Consider the following 19,385-nt stretch of genomic DNA (forward strand, 5'->3'; position numbering starts at 1 on the left):
TCTCCCAGGCCTTTGGCTAATGAAACAATCTATGGCCTTTTAAACTCAGGGGGGTTATTGTTTGGTTTGTTACTATGCTATACATTTGTGCTTTTATACCGTAAAAGCTCTGCGATCCTTGGATGAAGGGCGGTATATAATTAATAGTAATAATAACCCAAAATATCCAGAAGGTACCAGGTTGGCACAGTCTGCAATCAACACAGGCCACCAGCCTTGCATTGAAATCTGCCAGGTGCTTGATAATCCCATCCCCTTTACAGAGTCAAAGGCAGGCAGCAGAAGCTGAGCCCTTGTGTATTTCCATACATGACTAGTGGGATGCATTCAGCTTGGTGGTCTTGTGATGTGTGGGCTGGGAGTAGATGATCTTCAGGTGCTTTTTCAGTTTGTTCTTTTGTTATTCTATGACTTGGTGGGTGGAAAGCAGAGTGGTGGGGTGGGATGAGGAAACAGCAGATAAAATATGAAACCTAATTCGTTGCCTGTGCATTCCTGGCCTCTTAACAAAGGGGCCACCCCAAGCTTAAATATTCCCTCCACACATACTCCTTGCTTTTTGTTTTCCTTTCCCCCCACCCCCACAGCTAGGATGTGTGATACGTACCTCCGAGGCCCCAGCGGCATTATCACATCTCCAAACTATCCTGTCCAGTACGATAACAATGCCTACTGCGTGTGGGTGATAACAGCAGTCAATCCAGCCAAGGTAGGTCTTGCGGATGCATTGCTGGGGGGGATTGGGTGTGTGCCCTTTTTGAGCAGCGGGTTTGCAAAGTTGGGCTCATAATTCAGCAGCAAACCTGGTAAAGGGCAGGAAGCTGCATCAGCAGCAGGTGAGAGGCACATGAAAGTAGGGCGAGGCAATCATGTTCCAAACTAAATGGCTAAAATGTAGCTACAGGGTCAGCCATGGGACAACCCAGCTAATGCTGTCTTCCCCAATCTGCTGCCCACCTGATGTTTCGGGCTGCAGCTGCTACAACAAAATACAGCCATGCTAGCTGGGGCTGATGAGGGTTGTAGTCCAAAACATCTGGTAAAGGCAAGGAAAGGTGTGTTGCTTTGTAACGTGATGCAGGTATGGCAATACACAGGTCAGGAAGGCCTTCGGTTGGCAACAGGGAGGTGGGATGCAACAAGGTCTAGAGTTTCTGTCTGGCTGTTCAGACAGACCTTTAACATCTAGCCTTTTGTCCCAGCAAATGGTCTGAAGGCACTCAAGCTAAACAAGCCTGAGTCTAGTTAGTCCCCAGAGGGGGAAATGCTTGGGAACATCATGAATGCTGCCTTGGGTTCCATGATGGAAGAATGGTGGGATATAAATGCAAGGAAATGGTACTTAAATGAATAAATCTAACCTGGAAGCATTTATAGAACTTGCAGACAATGTGAATATATGCATGAAAACTTTTGTTCTGTCATTTATTCTTACTTGTTATTGTTGTGGCCCACCCTGAAAATTAGAACTCTATTTAAGTAAATCAATAGAGATTCAGCCAGTCAGAAACCAGCAACATAGCTGAAAAGGGATGCCCATTTTTTTGAACCAGTGGGGTTATGGTTCCCTGTGTATTCATTATGTATTTATAGCACTTTACCCTGAAAAAGGGCCCCCAGAGCAGCTTACAGATTTTTTATATATAAAAAAATATTAAAGCGATTTACATACCACAGTTAATTTAGAGAATCTGATAGTGGTATCAGCAGATACTCAACCACAAGACAGTCCTGCCTTCACTTATAATATAAAATATCACAATATAAAAGGAAAGAAGATCAAGGAGCAAATTTGCACACAGGCTCCTACATGCAGAGTTCTTGTAATGACCAGCTGGTTTGAAAAGATTTCAAGGAGAGGAGGGTTTGAAAGTTGCTGGTTTCTCAGTGGAGCCTATGGGGGGGGGAGGGAACTGCAGTCATTTCCATATCCCTCTCTTTCCTGGGAGACAGGCTACCAATGGCTGTTAGCCGTGATGGCTATGCTCTGCCTCTGTGGTCAGAGGCAGTAATGCTACTGAGTACCAGTTGCTAGAAACTGCTGGTGGACAGTTGTGCTCAGGTCCTGTTTGTGGGTTTCTGGATGATCACTGTGAGCACAGGGGCTGGGCTAGATGGAGCATTCATAGAATCATAAAATTGTAGAGTTGGAAGTTACCCCAAAGGTCATCTCTTTCAACCCCCTGTATTGCAGTAATCTCAACTAAAGCATCCATGGCAGATCGCTTTTGCTTAAAAACCTCCAATGAAGGATAGTCCACAACCTCCCTCGGGAGTCTGTTCCACTGTCAAACAGCTTTTACCCTTAGAAAGTAATACATGATGTTTAGTCAGAATCTTATTTCTTGTAGCTTGAAGCAATTGGTTTGTGTCCTAACCTCCAGAGCAGGAGAAAATAAGCTTGCTCCATCTTCCACGTGACAGCCCTTAAGATATTTGAAGATGGCTATCATATCTCTTCTCGGTCTCCTTTTTTCCTGGCTAAACATACCCAACTGCCTCAACCATTCTTCATAAGACTTGGTTTCCAGACTCTTAATAGTCTTGGTTGCCCTCCTCTGTACATGTTCTAGCTTGTCAATATCCTTCTTGAGTTGTGGTGCCACGAACTGGACACAGTACTCCAGGTGTGGTCTGACCAAAGCAGAATAGAGTGGTACTATTACTTCCCTTCAGCTGAACATTAGACTCATGTTGATGCAGCCTAGAAAAGCATTAGGTATTTTTGCTGCTGCATCACACTCGACTCATGTTAAGCTTGTGGTCTACTAAGACCCCTCGATCCGTTTCCCATGTACTACTTGCAAGCCAGTTTTCCTTCATCTTATAACTGTGCAGCTGTTTATTCCTACCTAAGTGTAGAACCTTACATCTGTCCCTATTGAAATTCATTTTGTTAGTTTTGGCCCAGTTTTCTGATCTGTTAAGGTCATCTTGAATCCTGACTCTGTGGCATTATTACCCCTCCCAGTTTGGTGTCATCTGCAAATTTGATGAACAACCCCTCAGTTTTTTTCATCCAAGTAATTTATAAAGATGTAGAACAACAACTGGCCCAGGACAGTACCCTGTGGCAGCCCATTTATCTCTTTCCCCCAAAAATGATGAGGTACCATTAGTGAGCACTCTTTGGCTTGGGTCAGTCAACCAGCTACAAATCCACCTAGCAGTAACCTCATCCATTAGCCTGATCCAATAGGCTCTTAAGTTCTTATAGCCTAGTGGAATGGTTGCACCAGATGACAGTTGATGGAGGACTCTGGTGGAGCTGACATTTTTCCAGAGCCAGCAGAGTCCAATTTCTTCCTCTGCTATAGCTTGCTGTGATAGTTCCTTCCCCTTGCCTATGACTAACAAAAGGAAAGTGAATTCTGTAAAAATATACACCATGAATTGCACAATATAGGGAAAATTATGCAAATGGACATTGGTCTCAGAATTGCATTGAGTATATGCAGCCCCAACTGTATGGGTCTAAATTGTCTTGTGCAGAACAAATACTTGATCAGTAGAAAGGTTGTATCTCAGTGGTTCGAGATGTCAGAGAATTCCATCAGAAACAGAAATCCCTGCAATTTGTTTGTTCATCTGAGATCAGGAATGAAAAATCATACTACTGAATATGAACATTATTCATTTTTGTTAGTTTTTAGTACATAAATATTACACAAATAATTGCATTATTTTCTGCATTGTTTTTGATGTTTCCCTTCTATTGAAATGAGTTGAAATTAATTACACAACTATTATGCTACTAATTGCATAGGTGTTAACCATAGCAGTGAGTGACACAAATAATGTAGATTTTAGTAGAAACCAAACTGTAACAGAATGGAAATAGTGTGGTGATGAACCTGGGCCCTGATGGAAACCACTGCCTCCTTGCATGCCTATCAGCGGCACAATATCTGTTTTGAATGCAGAGGTCTTCAAATTCAATGCCTGGCATCTCCAGATAGGGCTGTCAGAAACCCTGGAGAGTTGTTGCTAGTCAGTGTAAATGGAACAATAGTCTGAATCAGCTCCAGGATTGTAGTAGTTATTAGATCAAGGCAGGGTTATAAAGTAGTATTCATGAAGCTGGTGCTCTTCAGATGTTTTGGACTACAACTCCCATCAGTCCCAACAAATACAGCTGTGTTGGCTCTGATGATGAGAGTTGTAGCTGAAAACATCTGGAAAACACCAGGCTGTTAAAGGGTTTAATAAAGAATGTTTGGAGTATCCCTGGTTCCCCTACCCCTATCTCTGAAGTAGCCTCTGCTCCCTTGTGTTTATATCTCTCTCCACATTCAGAACTTGTTGAACTTGGGCATCTCTTTTTGTTCTAGCAGAGTGGTTGCAGAAAGGTTGAGTGCTTTTTCTCCAGTTCTGGTGTGGGTGAGAGAAAGAGGGAGAGAGAGCATATACAGGCCCCAGAGAGAGGGGGGGATATTGAGCATTTACAGGACCCACTTTTCAAGAGAGAGAGAAAGATCCAGTCACTGGCCACCCACAGGTTTCAGAGGCATTGCTACTGCCACTACAGTAAAGGTAGACTCCTGACCATTAGGTCCAGTCGTGACCGACTCTGGGGTTGCGGTGCTCATCTCGCTTTATTGGCCAAGGGAGCCGCTGTACAGCTTCTGGGTCATGAGGCCAGCATGACTAAGCCGCTTCTTGCGAACCAGAGCCGCACACGGAAACACCGTTTACCTCCAAGAGGGAGAATGGTCCAGATGACAGTTGGGCCAGGCAGATGAATGGAAAGACCCTCTCCATTGACTTTTGTCATACTGTATGTTTAATGTCGGGTAGGGGCTGTAGGGCTGTAGCCCTCCAGATGGGACTACAAGTCCCATCTTTGACCTTGCTGGCTGATGGGAGTCCAGCGACATCTGGATGGCCACAAGTTCCTCACCTCTAGTTTAGTATGAAGTGTGATGTGTGGAGAGTTGTACCCCATATAAGGAACATGAAGGATTACAAGGAGACGATGCAGTCATCTTTTGTTAGGACCCTTTGGCTTTCCTGACAACTAGCAGACAGCACAGGAAACTTTTCCCTAGATGTGTTCCAATGCCTTCCCCTAATCCTCACTGTCCTTGTTCCTGAGAATCAGATGACTGGCCAGAACTTGTATTGATGGATTTTGAAAAAGTGCAGCTCTGCTCACTTGTTGCCACTCAGCTTGTTGCTATTAGTATGAGAAGTTGTTCCACAACTGATGACTGATATCTTCCCTGTGTTTAAATAGCTGAGGATATTCCTTACAGTCCTGTGGGCTTCTCTTGTCAGGCGCATGAGGGGGAAGAGAGAGAGAGAAGGTGGAAAACAAATCAATTCCTTTTAACATTTGAGTGCTGTCACCAGAATCTGCAGCAATTGCAGAAATACAGCTGAACGAGTTTAGAGTGTGTCAGAAAAGCAAATTGTGTGTGTGTTGAAGATGTGGGTGGCAGGGTGATCTAGAGAGAAATCTCCCACATGGAGACCTTGGGCATTTCTTCTGATGGGTTACATTAATGGACTAAAATTTTTAATGTTAAGTGTTATAATCACCCTCTCTTGCAGTCAGATACACAGATATACCTTGAGACAGTAAAAATGTTGATGACAACTCATTAATAGGAATGCATTGTATATAAAATGTCCCAGGTTCAATCCTGAATATCTCTAGTTAGAATAACCCCAAGTGGTTGGTGCTGGGAATCTTCTCTCCACCTGAGACCTTGGGAGAGCCACCGAACAATGGTCAGACAAAGACCAGTGGTCTAACTCCATGTAAGCTACCTCCTGTGTTCAAAGGCTAGCAAATTGTGTAGCCCTAAAACAGGAGTGGGGAACCTTTGACCTTCCAAATGTTGTAGGACTCCAACTCCTATCATCACTGCCCATTGGCCATACTGATTTTGGTTGATAGGTGCTGGATTCCAGCACTATCTGGAGGGTCACTTGGCCCTAGCAGATTGTAGTTTGTGGAAATATTCCTAGATATGGAATTGTAAGGATATGCACATGCATGCATGGGCACACACACCAGCAGATCTGTTAAGCTGAAATCTGATCCTTGGTTGTCAATAGCCAGCCTGAAGTAAAGTGACCCATAATGACTATTGACAAGCCTTAATAGCTGGGCCCATTGAAAACTGCTCAGCAGATCTCACCACATCTCATGTTTTTTTTGCTACTTGTTTTCAGTGACTTTTGAAAGGTAGGCTTTATACCATCCATTTATCTATATTTTCTAGGAGGTCTCTTGTTATTTAATGACTCATTAAATAATTTTCAATTTTTAACTAAGAGCAAAAGCGAAACTAGGGCAAAGAAGAGAGTGGAAAGGTAGGGGGAGGAAAGAATACATAAATAATTCTTGGACTCCAGAAACTTGTGTCTCTGCAACAAGGTTATGGTCCACAGTGTACTACAATGTAATTAGCTATTTAATTAGGGTCAGACTTGTTAAAATGTAGTTTACTTCAATGGCTGCTTTAACTAATGATGTGTGTCACTTAACAACTCTTTGTTCTTTGCATTAATTACATTATTCAATCATTACATGGTTTTTAATAATATTTTTTTTAGTACAGGTTCATACTAGGTGGAGGTTTAATGCAACGTAGTGTAGGGAGAATAGTAAAAAGAATTTGACAAAGCCTCTTGGGGGCCAAATGCATAAAGCAGGGAGTGGAATTGTATGTAATTATGTGTTTGCTGCATTTATATACCACCTTTCTACCAAGAAACCCAAGGCTCTTGACAATTTTAAAACACTACAATAAATAAAATATAATGTACAGTTTTCCCCAGGTGGGGGTCAGCTAAAGCAGGCCCTGGTGTTTTCTTTGCCTGCTTCCCTCACTCTGTTCTTCCTTGCGAGGGGGCAGACTGTGCCCACTCCCTGTGCCCCCTGCAGGTTGACATGAGTGCCAGCCATGCCCTTGTGTTTGGTAGCACTGTGGGAGGGGTCTCATGCAATAGGAGCCTTTGACATTCACACTGAATGCATGACCATTCAGTGGCATGACTAGCATGTAAAGTGTGGGGCTTGCTGGTGTGACCCTATGACACTTTCCCCTTGCATGTGTGGTTACCCATATGAACCGAACGCATGAATGGGCTACAGCCATCTTTGGGAAGGATTGTGCTCTTTTCCACCCATGTACAAATGCAAACACTTTTACCTTCACTTTGAAAAGAGTGTAAGATCCTGAATAAAGACAACAACAGCAACAAAAACCAATAAACCAGCTTTCCCCAACCTTGTACCCTCCCTCAAGTTGTGTTGAACTACAATTCCCATTATCTCTAAGCATTGGGCATGTTGACTGGGGGCTGATGGGAGTTGGAATCCAGCAGGATGTGGAGGTCATCAGGTTGGAGAAGGTTGATTTAGACAGTGCCTATTGCATGATACTTTTCTTATTCCCATAAATACAGTCAGATACTTTGAAGAACATCCTGTGGTGAGTGTTCACCAAAAAGACACAAACATATTTCTCCCACTTTTAAAAACTTATTTTTATTTCTCTTTTCTTTAAATCAAAGTTCTGAGGAACCAGGGGCAAGTGTGTAATTAAGGTCAGCTTTGAAATGCAGCAAGGGCACAGGACTAGCCAGCACAGCTGCTTCATCCAACAACTTGGTCAGGCTGGGGAACAAAGTTTAACACAGCAGTTAAAAATAGCCATTTGGCTCTGTATATCATGTCACCCAACTGGACTCTGTATATCATGTGACCCAATAGGACCTGTGGTGTCCTATTTTGGTCTTGCAGAGGCACTTATGGAGCATGGCAAGTCAGGTGTCAAGTCAGAACGAAGGAGAACTCCTAATGAACTACTTACTTCAAGGGTTAGAAGTGAACTGGCCCCTCTTGAACCGCTGCCTCCAGCCCACATTTCCTAGGTTTTGTCCTATTCTAGGGTCTCTTAAGGGCCAGCCCTCTGACCTGAAGAAAGGAACTTCTGCTTCGTGGCCTCCCTCCTGATGTGCTCTTCCTCCACCACTGGACTGGCAAGATACTGTGGGAGGCACTTAGCCCCTTAGACCCAGGGAATGTGCCTGTGAGAGTCCTGGTCCCAGTTCTTCATTCCTTGGTGATGTGGGAGCTGGTTCTGTGGATTTTTGCTACCCAACCTCAGGTTCAGTGGTCCCCTAATCATCAGCATCAGGCTCAGAACCAGGGACCAAATCTGGTTCTTTAGCTCAAAGCACTGCAGCCTCCGACTTGGTGTCATGATCTCTGCTGGGCTGTAGGGTTATGGAATGCAGAGCAACAAGGTTGATTCCAGTCTACCTGAGAGCTTCCCAGATAGTGCAGAGATTAAGGTGTCTAGTCCCTGCTTCCAGAATACCCTGTTTGGATTCAGTGATTTACACTTGCTTCAAGCAGTCATCGATGCTATTTTTTGGTCAGCTGTACCAAAGCCGCAGTATTGTCAAACAAGCACTGTCATTTCCCAAGATCTAGGGAATGTTAGACAGCCTGGTACTGTACAGATTTGCAGCTCCCATCAGCCTAAGCCAGAATGGCCAATGGTCACAGATTATGAGAGGTGTAGCTCAACAAGAACTGGTTTCCCCTGAAAAACTCACATGGATGCAAGCAAATTCATTCTCTTCCTCTCTCAGCCCCCCCCCCCCACTTGACATTCAGCCTTCCTAAGTGTGCACTGAGTATGCTCTGTCTTCACAGGGCTTTATGGGGTGGGGGACTGCCTCCTTTTTTTAAAAAAAAATATTTTTTTCTAGTTCTACATCCTTGGGGGATACTCATCCCTCACCTTATTTCCCAGTGGCTTAATTTAGGCTCCCTTTTCTGTTGACCCACAAGCACTGAGATTGCTTTTAAGGGGAGCAATCTCATCCTTTCTTCAAGGAGCCCAGGGCAGCATTTTTCCTCACAACAATGCTGTGAGGTAAGTTAGACTGATTGGCCCATGGTTACTCAGTAAGTTTTATGATTGAGTAGTAAATTGAACCCAGTCTTCATATGATGCTGTAAGCACTACACCATGCTGATGCTCTTGACGTAACTGTGAGCGATATGGCTGATTTAGATGATTGCACAGCTTGAATATAGTCGGGGGTAGAATCATTGAAGTTGACTTCCTGATCATTCATTGCATCTGGCTGTTACCCCAGATGTTCAGTGTTGCAACAACCTTTAGAAGTGGGTCAGACTGAAAGATTGTTGCTTTCCAAGGCCCACTCAGTTTCTTTTATGGCTCAGTGGGAATAGGAACCTTGGTATAACGGACACCAACTCAGCACGCTAGTCACTACTCCATATTAGCCCCAGTTTGTTCGATCCACTCCTTCTGTTAACCTGGTTCCTCCCTGACATTTCAACCATTTGTTCTAACACCATGTGTCTTTGGTAGGTCATCAAACTCAACTTCGAAGAATTCGACTTGGAGAGAGGTTATGATACGCTAACTGTGGGGGACGGTGGTCAGGTCGGAGACCAGAAGAGTGTGCTCTATGTGTAAGTAGGCTTTTCTTCATGTAATTCTGGTTGGGTTTTTGCTTGAGTGTTCATGTATTCATCACTGTAGGCAGTTTAGACTTCTTTGGCAGAAAGCACATGCTCACTTTTGTTTACTAAATAATTTGCTGGGGTGGCCTGGAACAGAGAAGCAAATGTGTGTTACTGGAATGGTTACTCTGTTGGGAGAGAGTTGCTGGTGTTGGATTGTGGCAAGGGTCTCAGGCAGGTAGTGATAACGGACCTAGATTAAAGAGTTTGTTCTCTACAGCAAGAAGTTATTTGTTTTGCTAGGCCTTGCAGAAATGGTAGCTTACACCAATTCTTCTGCCTCAGCTCTGTAACCAATTCCTCTGCTGAGATGCCACAGGTCTCTCCAGAGACCCACACCAATGACTCTGGGTGGCTGCCTGTTCTGTATCACCTATTAATTTTCAGTATATTGAAAGCCTGTATACATAGGAAGCTGCCTTATACTTGATCCATCTATTTCAGCATTGCCTACACTGACGAGCAGTATGTGGGGCATTCATAGTGTTTGAAATGTCTGTCTTGGGGAAATAGCAGAGCAGTGTCCATGGCTACATACTCTGGGTTGAGAGAACCAAGAAGAAATGGGAAGATGGTGGCTTCTTCCATTTACACAGCTGGTGGTACAGGGTAGAAAGGGAAGTGGGCAGCCATTTATCAAGCTGTATGCTGCATTTGGTGTGCCATGGATTGGAGGCAAATCAGAGTCAACAGTGGCAGTCTTTCCTCCCCACCCCCACCATCAAGTTCTGAAGTGGGTTCTGAGGAAGGGTTGAAAGGAATTGGAGAGACATTTGGTGGTTCGGGTTTGGAGCTATTCAGTTGTCATTGGACTAGTTAATGTAGCCACTGGGGTAGCTAGTACATGTGTAGGATTTGGTGGCATGGGTTGTTATGGAAATGTTTTGATATAATTGTGAGTGATTGCAGCTAGAGACAAGGCAAAATGGATTCCCCCACTCACCCGCCCCAAATATAGCACCCTCAATGGATGGGGTAGTACTGAACATTTTAGGGTATTGAACCCAAATTCCATATTACATGGAAAAGCAGGAATGCTGCTGAACAGTATGTCCCTGGTAATGTGTTGATGAAAAGAAGTCTGTTCTGGCATCATCAAGTTCCCATTTTCTTCTCCCCTTAAGCTTCATTGGCTGCCACTTCTAAAAGGAGGGGAAACACTGACACAAATTATGTCAAATTGAACACACTTCACCAATCAATACTGAGGAAACACAGGGCATTTTCCAAAAAAACGTCTTGGCCATATTTGGAGCTGTAAAATAGTTTTCCCCAGCTCCCAATTGCAAATTGCTCATCAAAGGTTTTGCGTCTAGTTATTTGGATCCCGTTTCATCCTTTGATCTATGTGGCTTAACATAACTCTCAGCAATAAAAGCAATTCAAGTTCTAAAGTATGCAAAACTATAACAAATAAAACAAAGCTGTGCTTGGAACAACAGACAGTTTAAAGAACTTTCTACACTTAAGTGGAGGATAGAAATCAAATAAGCCTTTTCACAGAGTTCCTGTTTCTACCAGTCACGTTGAATTCCTCTTGGTGCTTATGGAAAAGTTAGAGCGATTGTCAAGGAAAGGAGGTCACCCCCATAGTGTTCCCCAGTCCCCTTCCGCTAAACAGAAGCTCAAGTTGACCTTGAGGCTATAAATGCATTTAGTAAGTGATCATTCAAACCACATTACACTAACTGCCTGGGAAAACAAGTGCATTAGATTGTGCCAGCACTGAATTATGGGGGAAGCTAATGCCATTACTGATTTCACTCTCAGCACAAAGGAGTAAGCAGACTTGGTCTTTATTTGAAGATAGGTGGACAGATGGACGGATGAATTATGCATTGAGAGAAGCATGGGGACAAGACACACAGAATCTGGGAGAGGGAAATATTTTCCTTCTTCCAACAGGTTAACTAGTTCCAGTTCAGATGACCCTGCAGCAAAATTTCTGCTGGGAATTAAGTTTGGACAAATGAAGAGATTCCACTGTAACTTGGAAGTGTCAAGACAGACACTGTGCAAACAGATGATTTAGCTAAGTGCACTGAAGGTGTCGGGTTATCATGGTACTCCAGAGGAAATGACAGCTTTCATGCCATTTACATTTCCCGTAGGAAATTAGAGAGCTGAAAAAGGTGCAGGAAAGGGCAACCAGAAGTACTGCAAGATGCAGTGATGGCCACCAATTCAGATGCATTTAAAAGGGAATTAGGCAAATTCATGGAGCATAAGGCAACAAGCGATAATGGCCATGTACTTCTTTCAATGCTGGAGGTAGTATGCCTCTGAATACCAGCTGCTGTGAATCAAAAGTGGAGCAAGTGGACAGCATTCAGGACAAGTAGTCCTTCACAGTCAGCTATCAACTAGTGGAATTTGCTACTGAAAAGAGGATGCATGATTAGTCATCAGTGGCTACTAGCCATGATGAATAAATGTTCCCTCCAGATTCAGAGGCACCACCATGCCTCCGTATTACCAGTTGCTGAAGAACAATCATGGGAGAGGGCGGTTGTTTTCAGGTCCTGCATATGGGTTTCCTAAAGGCATCCATTTGGGCAGTATGGGAAGTGTGATGGTGGACTAGATTGCTCTGACCCACCCACCAGGATACTTCTAATGTACCAAACTTGAAGGTCCATCTCAGATTTCTTCAGTTCCATAACATATGGCCCTTAGAGCATATCTGTGAGAACAGATGCTGGGCTAGATGGGTCATTGGCCTGATCTAGCAGGCTATTGTTGTTGTTGTTGTTGTTGTTGTTGTTGTTGTTGTTGTTGTTGTTATTGTTGTTATTATTATTATTATTATTATTATTATTATTATTAAGATTTGTTAGTCTCTTTATCTTGCCCAAGGCAACCCAAAACAAATTAAGTTCTATTAAATTTGTTAAGAGCCTCTGTTGTCCTGTAAAAAGTCGATTACTGAATTTTATACGAAGTGCTTTGTATGCAATATTCACTACCACTTTTAGCTCCTTTTGTATCTTCTCTTCCCACCCCGCTTTCATTCCTGCCATGTGCACATTTTAAAATCTTTATTAAATCTTCTATATAACTTGGAAAGTGGTTTGACTGTCTCTTCGTTATGCATTTGGACATCTCTTAAGATATTGTAACCAAAATTTGCATGATGATTCCTGAGATCGAGCATGTTTTCCTGTGGATGCCATTTTGAATAAGTAGAGTACTGAACCTTGCAAAACTGCCATGACTTCAAATCTGCAATGATTTTGGGGTTTGTTAGAATTCCTGAGTGTTGCCAGGTACAAAAGTGCTAGTAAATAAATAGAATAAAATCCTGACCTTCTCTCTCTCTAGATATATACAATAATATGAATATTGTTTTTCTTATCAGGTGCCTTACCAATACACTTGAGCATATGCACATGTCAGTAAAATGCATAAGATTAATTATTGAATTAGAATATCCACAAATTTCCACCACTGTCAGCATTGAAAAGCAATCTTGATGGGTTCATTTGTACCGTCAAAATATTCTCCTCGCGTAGATCAGATTTCAGGGCAAAGTGATATTCTGAAACAATAAATGGACAAAGAAGAGGAAATTATCCTCCCCCCTTCTTCTTTGTTATTCCTTCAGAAACTCCAGGTCTGAGTCACAGGTTCCTGGGGAATCTTGGCTCAAACAAAGCCTGAGTTCTGGACTCTGGTTTTGGACACACTTTTTAACTGTTGCCCCACTGTTGATATTTTACACTGGCTACTAGATTGTTTACACAAACAAGATTCAGAGGATTTATCTCAGAGTTGCTTTCCTCCATTTAAAACAAGAAAGAAATTCAGGTTGGTTCAGCTACATCATCTTTCAGGTTGTCTTGAGCCATTTACTGGTTGCTGTGACTGAATCTTCACACGCAACAGAATGAGATGGTTGTCCTCAGGTGGTAGAGTGAGAGGGAGATCAGTTCACCCAATATGATTGTATAAAAAACAAACCGGAAAACCCTTCCCTGCCAATAGAAGTCTAGCACAGGTTGGGACCTTTCTCCTCATGGTGTCGCTTTTTTTTTTTTTTTTTTTTTTTTTGCTTGCAGGGAGTTTTTACTAGGGGATAATTAAAAAGTACAGTTCTGCATTGAAATGGTACAGGCCACTCTACCCCCCCCCCTCAAAAAAAATTCTTCTTAGTCAGGTCTGAATTTACCTTCCAAACCAATGGCCTCCTCTCACCAGAAAGAACCTCAAAGCCATGCCAAGGTCAATATGATAAGTTGCTTTAAGACAAGAGATTGTTTTTACAGCAGAGTCAGTATACCCAGAAATTACAATATAAGAAGGTGGGAAAGAGGACCCTGACTGAAAGGTCTCACAATCTTGAGAAGTGGTGTAGCTCAGTAACAGAACACGTGCTTTCATGCAGAAGGTCCCAGGTTCAACCCCTGGTATCCCTGGTAGAGCTGGAACAGACTCACTTTCTGAAACTAGTAGTGAACACTACGGAGCCAAATGGATCTGACTTGGAGTTGTTTAGCTCCCTGGTTCCTATGAACCAGGGTTCCTATGAGTCTGATTGTGCTAGAGACACTCTCTCTTTCCTTTCGATACCTAAGTCAGAAGCTGAAATGAGTTCAGGGGCTTTCTTCACAAAACATTTTCTAAATGCGGTGAGAAGCTCTTGTTAGAAAAGTGTCCAGAGAAGTTGCAGAGCAAATCCTCCTGGACTTTCATATTGGAGTATTTCATACTGGCCAGGAATAACTTCCTCAGTGGTCCTGCACCTCATCTTTCTTTTGACAATTGTTGTGCAAGAGCACGCAAGCACTGTAAGGGGCCCATGCTCCACTGTGAGTCCAGCACCTCTTGGGACATGTATGTGCTTTTGCTGGGAGAGAGACTAGAAGAATCTGGACCCTGTTGTCCTGTAGCAGCATAGTCGGGCCCCTGCTTCAGATTGAGGGCAAGATGAAATAGCCATTCAAAAGACTTCAGGTTAATTCTGGAAAGGCTTTCCAAGTAGAAGTTCCCAGTGAAAGGATAGAAGCAAGGGCTGGGGTTTTGCTGACAACAGCCAAGGGGTGAGGCATGGAAAAATAAAAAGATTGGGAACTGTGAGCTGTACATGGAGTTGTTCATTTGCTGGTCGAAATGTGCAGTACAGGGGTCAGTAGAATTAACAGCGAATTGTTTCAGGCAGTAACTGGGATATTGACAGGCTGAAGCTGTCTTGATAAGGCAGAAATGTTTTTGGTCTGGAGGTCTGAAAACTGTACCAGGATTGGATGTTAGAACATCAGAAGAGCCTGCTGGATCAGGCCAGTGGCCAACATCCTGTTCTCATGGTGGCCTATCGGAAATCTGCAAACAAGACCCAAGCACAAGAGTACTAATCCCTTCCTCATGGTTTCCTTAAACTGGTATTTGGAAGCATTATTGTCTCCAGCCATGGAGGCAGAGCGAATGCATCAAGGCGAGTTCCCAGGTATGCTAGCATGCATCACTGACTCATTCCCAGGTGCCCTCCCCTCCAGGCAGTAACCAGACCCAGACCTGCTTAGCTTCATCAAGGTGATGGCTTCATGTACCTTTAGGATCTAAACTGGGACCAGGCTACAGTGACTGGCCCAAAGGCTATCCAGTGTGCTTTGGGTTGGGGAATTTAAACGTGAGTCACCTCAGTCCAAACCTGAGGCTTTGTCAACTGCTCCACACTTGCCTTACTTGCACCTGCTGTTTGACTCGCACATAGTGTGGGACTTTTGCTTGAACTGATTGGAGAGATTTTCCTTCTCTTTACTTTTCTAAAGAAGTTTAGGCTGCTTTTCCACAATTCAATGCACAGGAGCCAGTAAAAGAAACCAAAGGAACAATAAACCAACCCTACAAATATAAAAGCACTGAAATCAATAAAACAACCATCAAGCAATCACAAGACTATCATAAAAACAACATCAAAATAATATATTACAAAATCCACAGGAGTGCAACAACAACCAGACTATTATCAATCAAGATAGCAGCAACGTAATTGGTTCAAATCTGCTTCCCCATAAACCTGGCGGGAGACAGAGATTTTCACTAACCACCCAAACTTCCCTGTGTTATAACTGCAAGAGCTTCCCTGAGGAATGGATGCTATGGAATTCCAAGGGCATGAACCCGATCCCTTACCATGATGGGTAATCTTTGCTTGTGTTTCCTGCTTGTGGGGCACTCTAATCTAGGTTAACGGTAAACAGATTGAGATCTGCGGGTTTTTACAGAAGGTCAAAAGAGATTTCTGACTCAGTCTAGTTGTTGTTGTTGCTAAACAACTGAGTTATCCATCCATTCTACAAAAAGGGGGGGAAAGAAAAACTTGGAGACAGTACCAGAGTTGATGATGCGGTGTTTCTCATGTAGTTTGCCTTGTGTGGCTCTTTTAAACCCACCCACCCCTCGAAAAGAAAACCCAGCAATGGATCAGGACTATGTCACGTGGTGAAAGGGATTTAACCTTTCGTCTCCCAGCATAGACACTGTCATTTTGACAAGGGACAAATGCATCTATATATGGTGCCATGAGTATTTTCTTCTCATTGCAAATAACAGGTGCAAGGGGGAGGATTTCATGTGGGGACAAAGAATTTAAACCCTCTAACACACACAACGCTCCAAATCTACTCCACAGCTTTTTTTTAATGTTCAGTTAAGCAAGGGCAAACAGTCACACATCTAGTTCCCACCTCAGGTCTAGTGTCATACTATAGTGTCTTCTCCTCAGCCCTCATTTTGTAGGGTTTAGTCTGAAGTCTGCTTATCCTTTATCTTGTTGTGTCAGGTTAGTTAATCTGAAATGAGTCAGCCTAACCTTGAAGCTAGGGATTGGGTGATGATCCCTTGATTTATGATTCTGTGAACTCCTTGGGACTTCATTGCTCCTTGGTGGATCATGAATCCATTGACGTGGAATCAGGCAGCATAGCCACATCCCTGGGTCTTTGGTCCTGACTGAGCTAGGAAATACATCTGTTTGAGGTCCCTCATTCCCACAACAGTGAAAATCCCAAATGTTTAAGAGTTCTTCTTTTGATGTCAACACTGGTTTGTCTTTGGGAGAATTATGCCATAACATTTATCTGGAATGACCAAATTGACAGGGATTGATTTCAAGGTATTTGTAGGCACAGACTTGCACAGAAATGAGGGACAGCAGAGTTTAAGATACTTGAGATGATGCCTGTATTTTAGATTAGGATTTACAGCACAATCCTAATTTTGTCCACTCAGAAGTAAATCCTATTGAATTCAACGGGGCTTATTCTTAAGTGAGTAGAGGAGTTAGGAGTGAAGCCTTAGAGGCATTTGGTGCTGGTGGGCTTGGTTTGAGTATTATTTTAACTTAATGTTACATTGGGTTACATTCCCCATGTTGACTATGATCTGTACCTTCAGAAAATATTGATGCAGGCCATCTTTGGTAAGGAAATTATATTCTGCCCTCTAAAAAGACAGTGAAAAGCATTGGGTTGTCAACACTCAATTTTGAGAGTTCTGTTACTTGGATGAGGCCAGTGGAAATGGGGGCAAGTTTAGGGGCAAGACAATGTGGAGAAGTGGATGTGATAAGAATCTCCCCAGGTCCTGTTGAGGTATTGCCATGCTACACTGCCACAAACCATACAGCCTTTCTTGACTCAACAGATTAGGGGCAGGGCAGTTAGGAACCCCCCCTACATTCCTGTTCCTACTGTCATATTGTACACAGCAGTGTGTGAGTGGTGTATAGCAGCCAAGTTTGGTGGCCTTGCTTGTTCATGAGTTGGCTACACAATTCATATATGCACACTAAGGAGAAGGGACGCAGCTTGCTTTTACTGAAAATCTCTGGCAACTGAGCCAACCTTACTACATAAAATCCAGCTAGATCATCCTCCCTCATTCCCAACTGTGTCCTATCCTGGTCTTGAAAGGGAGCCCAACAGAGGCGGACAGCGATGTAGTTCAGGTGCTGCAGCACAACAGATTGAACAACTTTCTCCACTGAAGGCTAAAGGTGAACTGAGGCTTTTTTAGCCTGAGCCTCTAGTCCATCTCTTCTAGGTTCCACCCCCTTCTTGAGTACTACAGTCCTTAAAGGGTTTACACTCTGGCCTGCAGATGAGAACCTCTTCTGCAATCCCTGGTCTCCTGGTGCATTTTCTGTACCTTTGGACTGTGAGGTAGGTCAGGAAGCACTCCATTTCTCAGCCCCAGGGGCTCTGAATTTGTGGTGCTGGTGCTGTCGGATCTATTCCAGAAGGCTGCTGCCTTGGGTTTAACAGAGGTTCAAGAACTTGGTCTGACTCCTTAGCTATTGACCCTGAAACATCTGGTTCTGTGTCTGCTGGAATCTGTGGTCAGGACAAATCAGTTGCCTTAGCAAAATCTTCGCTCCTTGCATTTTTATTTTTATTTTATTTTTTGCCTCAGGACGAACTCCCACCCCAAAATTCAGTTAAATTGTTGCCTTCCGTTGATGTTACTGCTGCTATTACCATTCCTTTGTCTTCTTTGTTCACAGTTTAACAGGCACAACAGTCCCTGATCTGATTGTCAGCACCCAACATCAGATGTGGCTTCTGTTCCAGACAGACAGTGTGAGGAACTTACTGGGATTCAAAGCAACATATGAAGGTAATCCAGGTTAATATGTTGATTAATCCCCTCCTGCAACTTCCCTGAAGTTTTCTTGTCCAGGTGAATCAAGGGTTACAAACATAACACAGGGCAGTGCATACAATTGTACCTTTTATGCAGTTCTTGCAAAAGTACTGCATATTCTTCTCAATTCTTAGAAGCTCAGAGTTAAATAACTAGATATGTGGCTTCCAAACTTTCCACTTTCAGAGTCCCTTTTCCCCATTGACTTGCCTGCAGTGGAAACCAGGGCTATTGGGACCCACAATCATGCTGTGTGAATTAAAAGAGCAAGCTAGAACACACTCAATATTATAAAATGAGAAGAGAAGAAATAAGTACGGTCATACCTTTAAAGTCGAATGGAATCCATTCCAGAAGTCCGTTCGACTTCCAAAATGTTTGAAAACCAAATTGCAGCTTCTGATTGGCTTTAGGAAGCTCCTACAGCCAATCAGAAGCTGCAGAAGCCCTGTTGGATGTTCAGGTTCCAAAAGAACGTTCACAAACCAGAACAATCACTTCTGGGTTTGCAGCGTTTGGGAGCCAAAATGTCCGAGTTCCAGGGCATTCGGGATCCAAGGTATGACTGTATGCCACTTTGAGCTGCTTGGAGAAAAGGCAGGATATAAATATAACAAATAAATGCTCCTCAGCATTACAGGGGCACATCAGTAGTGGTGTTCCAGACAGTGGCTTCGGCTAGATGAGGATGTAGCCCAAGATGGGGCAAGGTGCTAGGTACAAGTATGTACAAGTCTTATATTCATGTTCTAGTCAGGCAACATCATGCAAAGCAGAGATCATGTTCCAAGAAAAGCAGGCAGCACCTTGGACAGCACCCTGTGAAACACGAGCTGAAATGTTGCTTCAGTAGCAAGCAAAACTAGACTAAGACTTAAATGGAATTGGAGCTCCACAGATGATTAGGTCCACCTCTGAAGTGATGGAGTTTAGGCTGCTTTGGTAGCCTAAATCCAGTAGCACAATGATTTCTGCTGGGGCTTCTGAGCAAGAAGGCACCATGAGCTTCTAAGGCCAGAGAAGTTCTGGCAAAAGAGGCTCCTCTTGCAGTAGAGTTTCAAGACAGTGGGAATGTCTGGGGCTAGTTCTGAGGGAAAATCCCTCTCCCTCTCCAACATTTCCTCCAAATTCTTGGCCACATCTCCTAAAGATGGGGAGTCAGACCACACATTCATGGAAAAGTGATAAGTGACTGTTCAGGGCAACTTCCTGTTATCACTGT

The 19,385-nt window shown here is 43.4% G+C and overlaps 1 protein-coding gene across 12 annotated transcripts in view; it reads left to right on the forward strand.

Moving 5' to 3' along the window:
• CSMD2 (CUB and Sushi multiple domains 2) overlaps positions 1 to 19,385 on the forward strand; it is a 492,929-nt gene that overhangs the window by 283,968 nt on the left and 189,576 nt on the right. For 10 of the 12 annotated variants that reach the window (XM_082233181.1, XM_082233177.1, XM_082233182.1 and 7 more), the window contains 3 exons: positions 588 to 709; positions 9,366 to 9,469; positions 18,024 to 18,136. The exons of 1 other annotated variant lie outside the window; for it this stretch is intronic. In XM_082233181.1, the coding sequence (XP_082089307.1) occupies positions 588 to 709; positions 9,366 to 9,469; positions 18,024 to 18,136 (339 nt within the window). Of the gene's footprint in view, positions 1 to 354; positions 377 to 587; positions 710 to 9,365; positions 9,470 to 18,023; positions 18,137 to 19,385 lie in introns of those variants that run through there. One more of the 12 variants, XM_082233180.1, reaches the window with a different exon arrangement.

Source organism: Podarcis vaucheri (assembly GCF_965113315.1).
Source record: "Podarcis vaucheri genome assembly, chromosome: 7".
NCBI lineage: Eukaryota > Metazoa > Chordata > Lepidosauria > Squamata > Lacertidae > Podarcis > Podarcis vaucheri.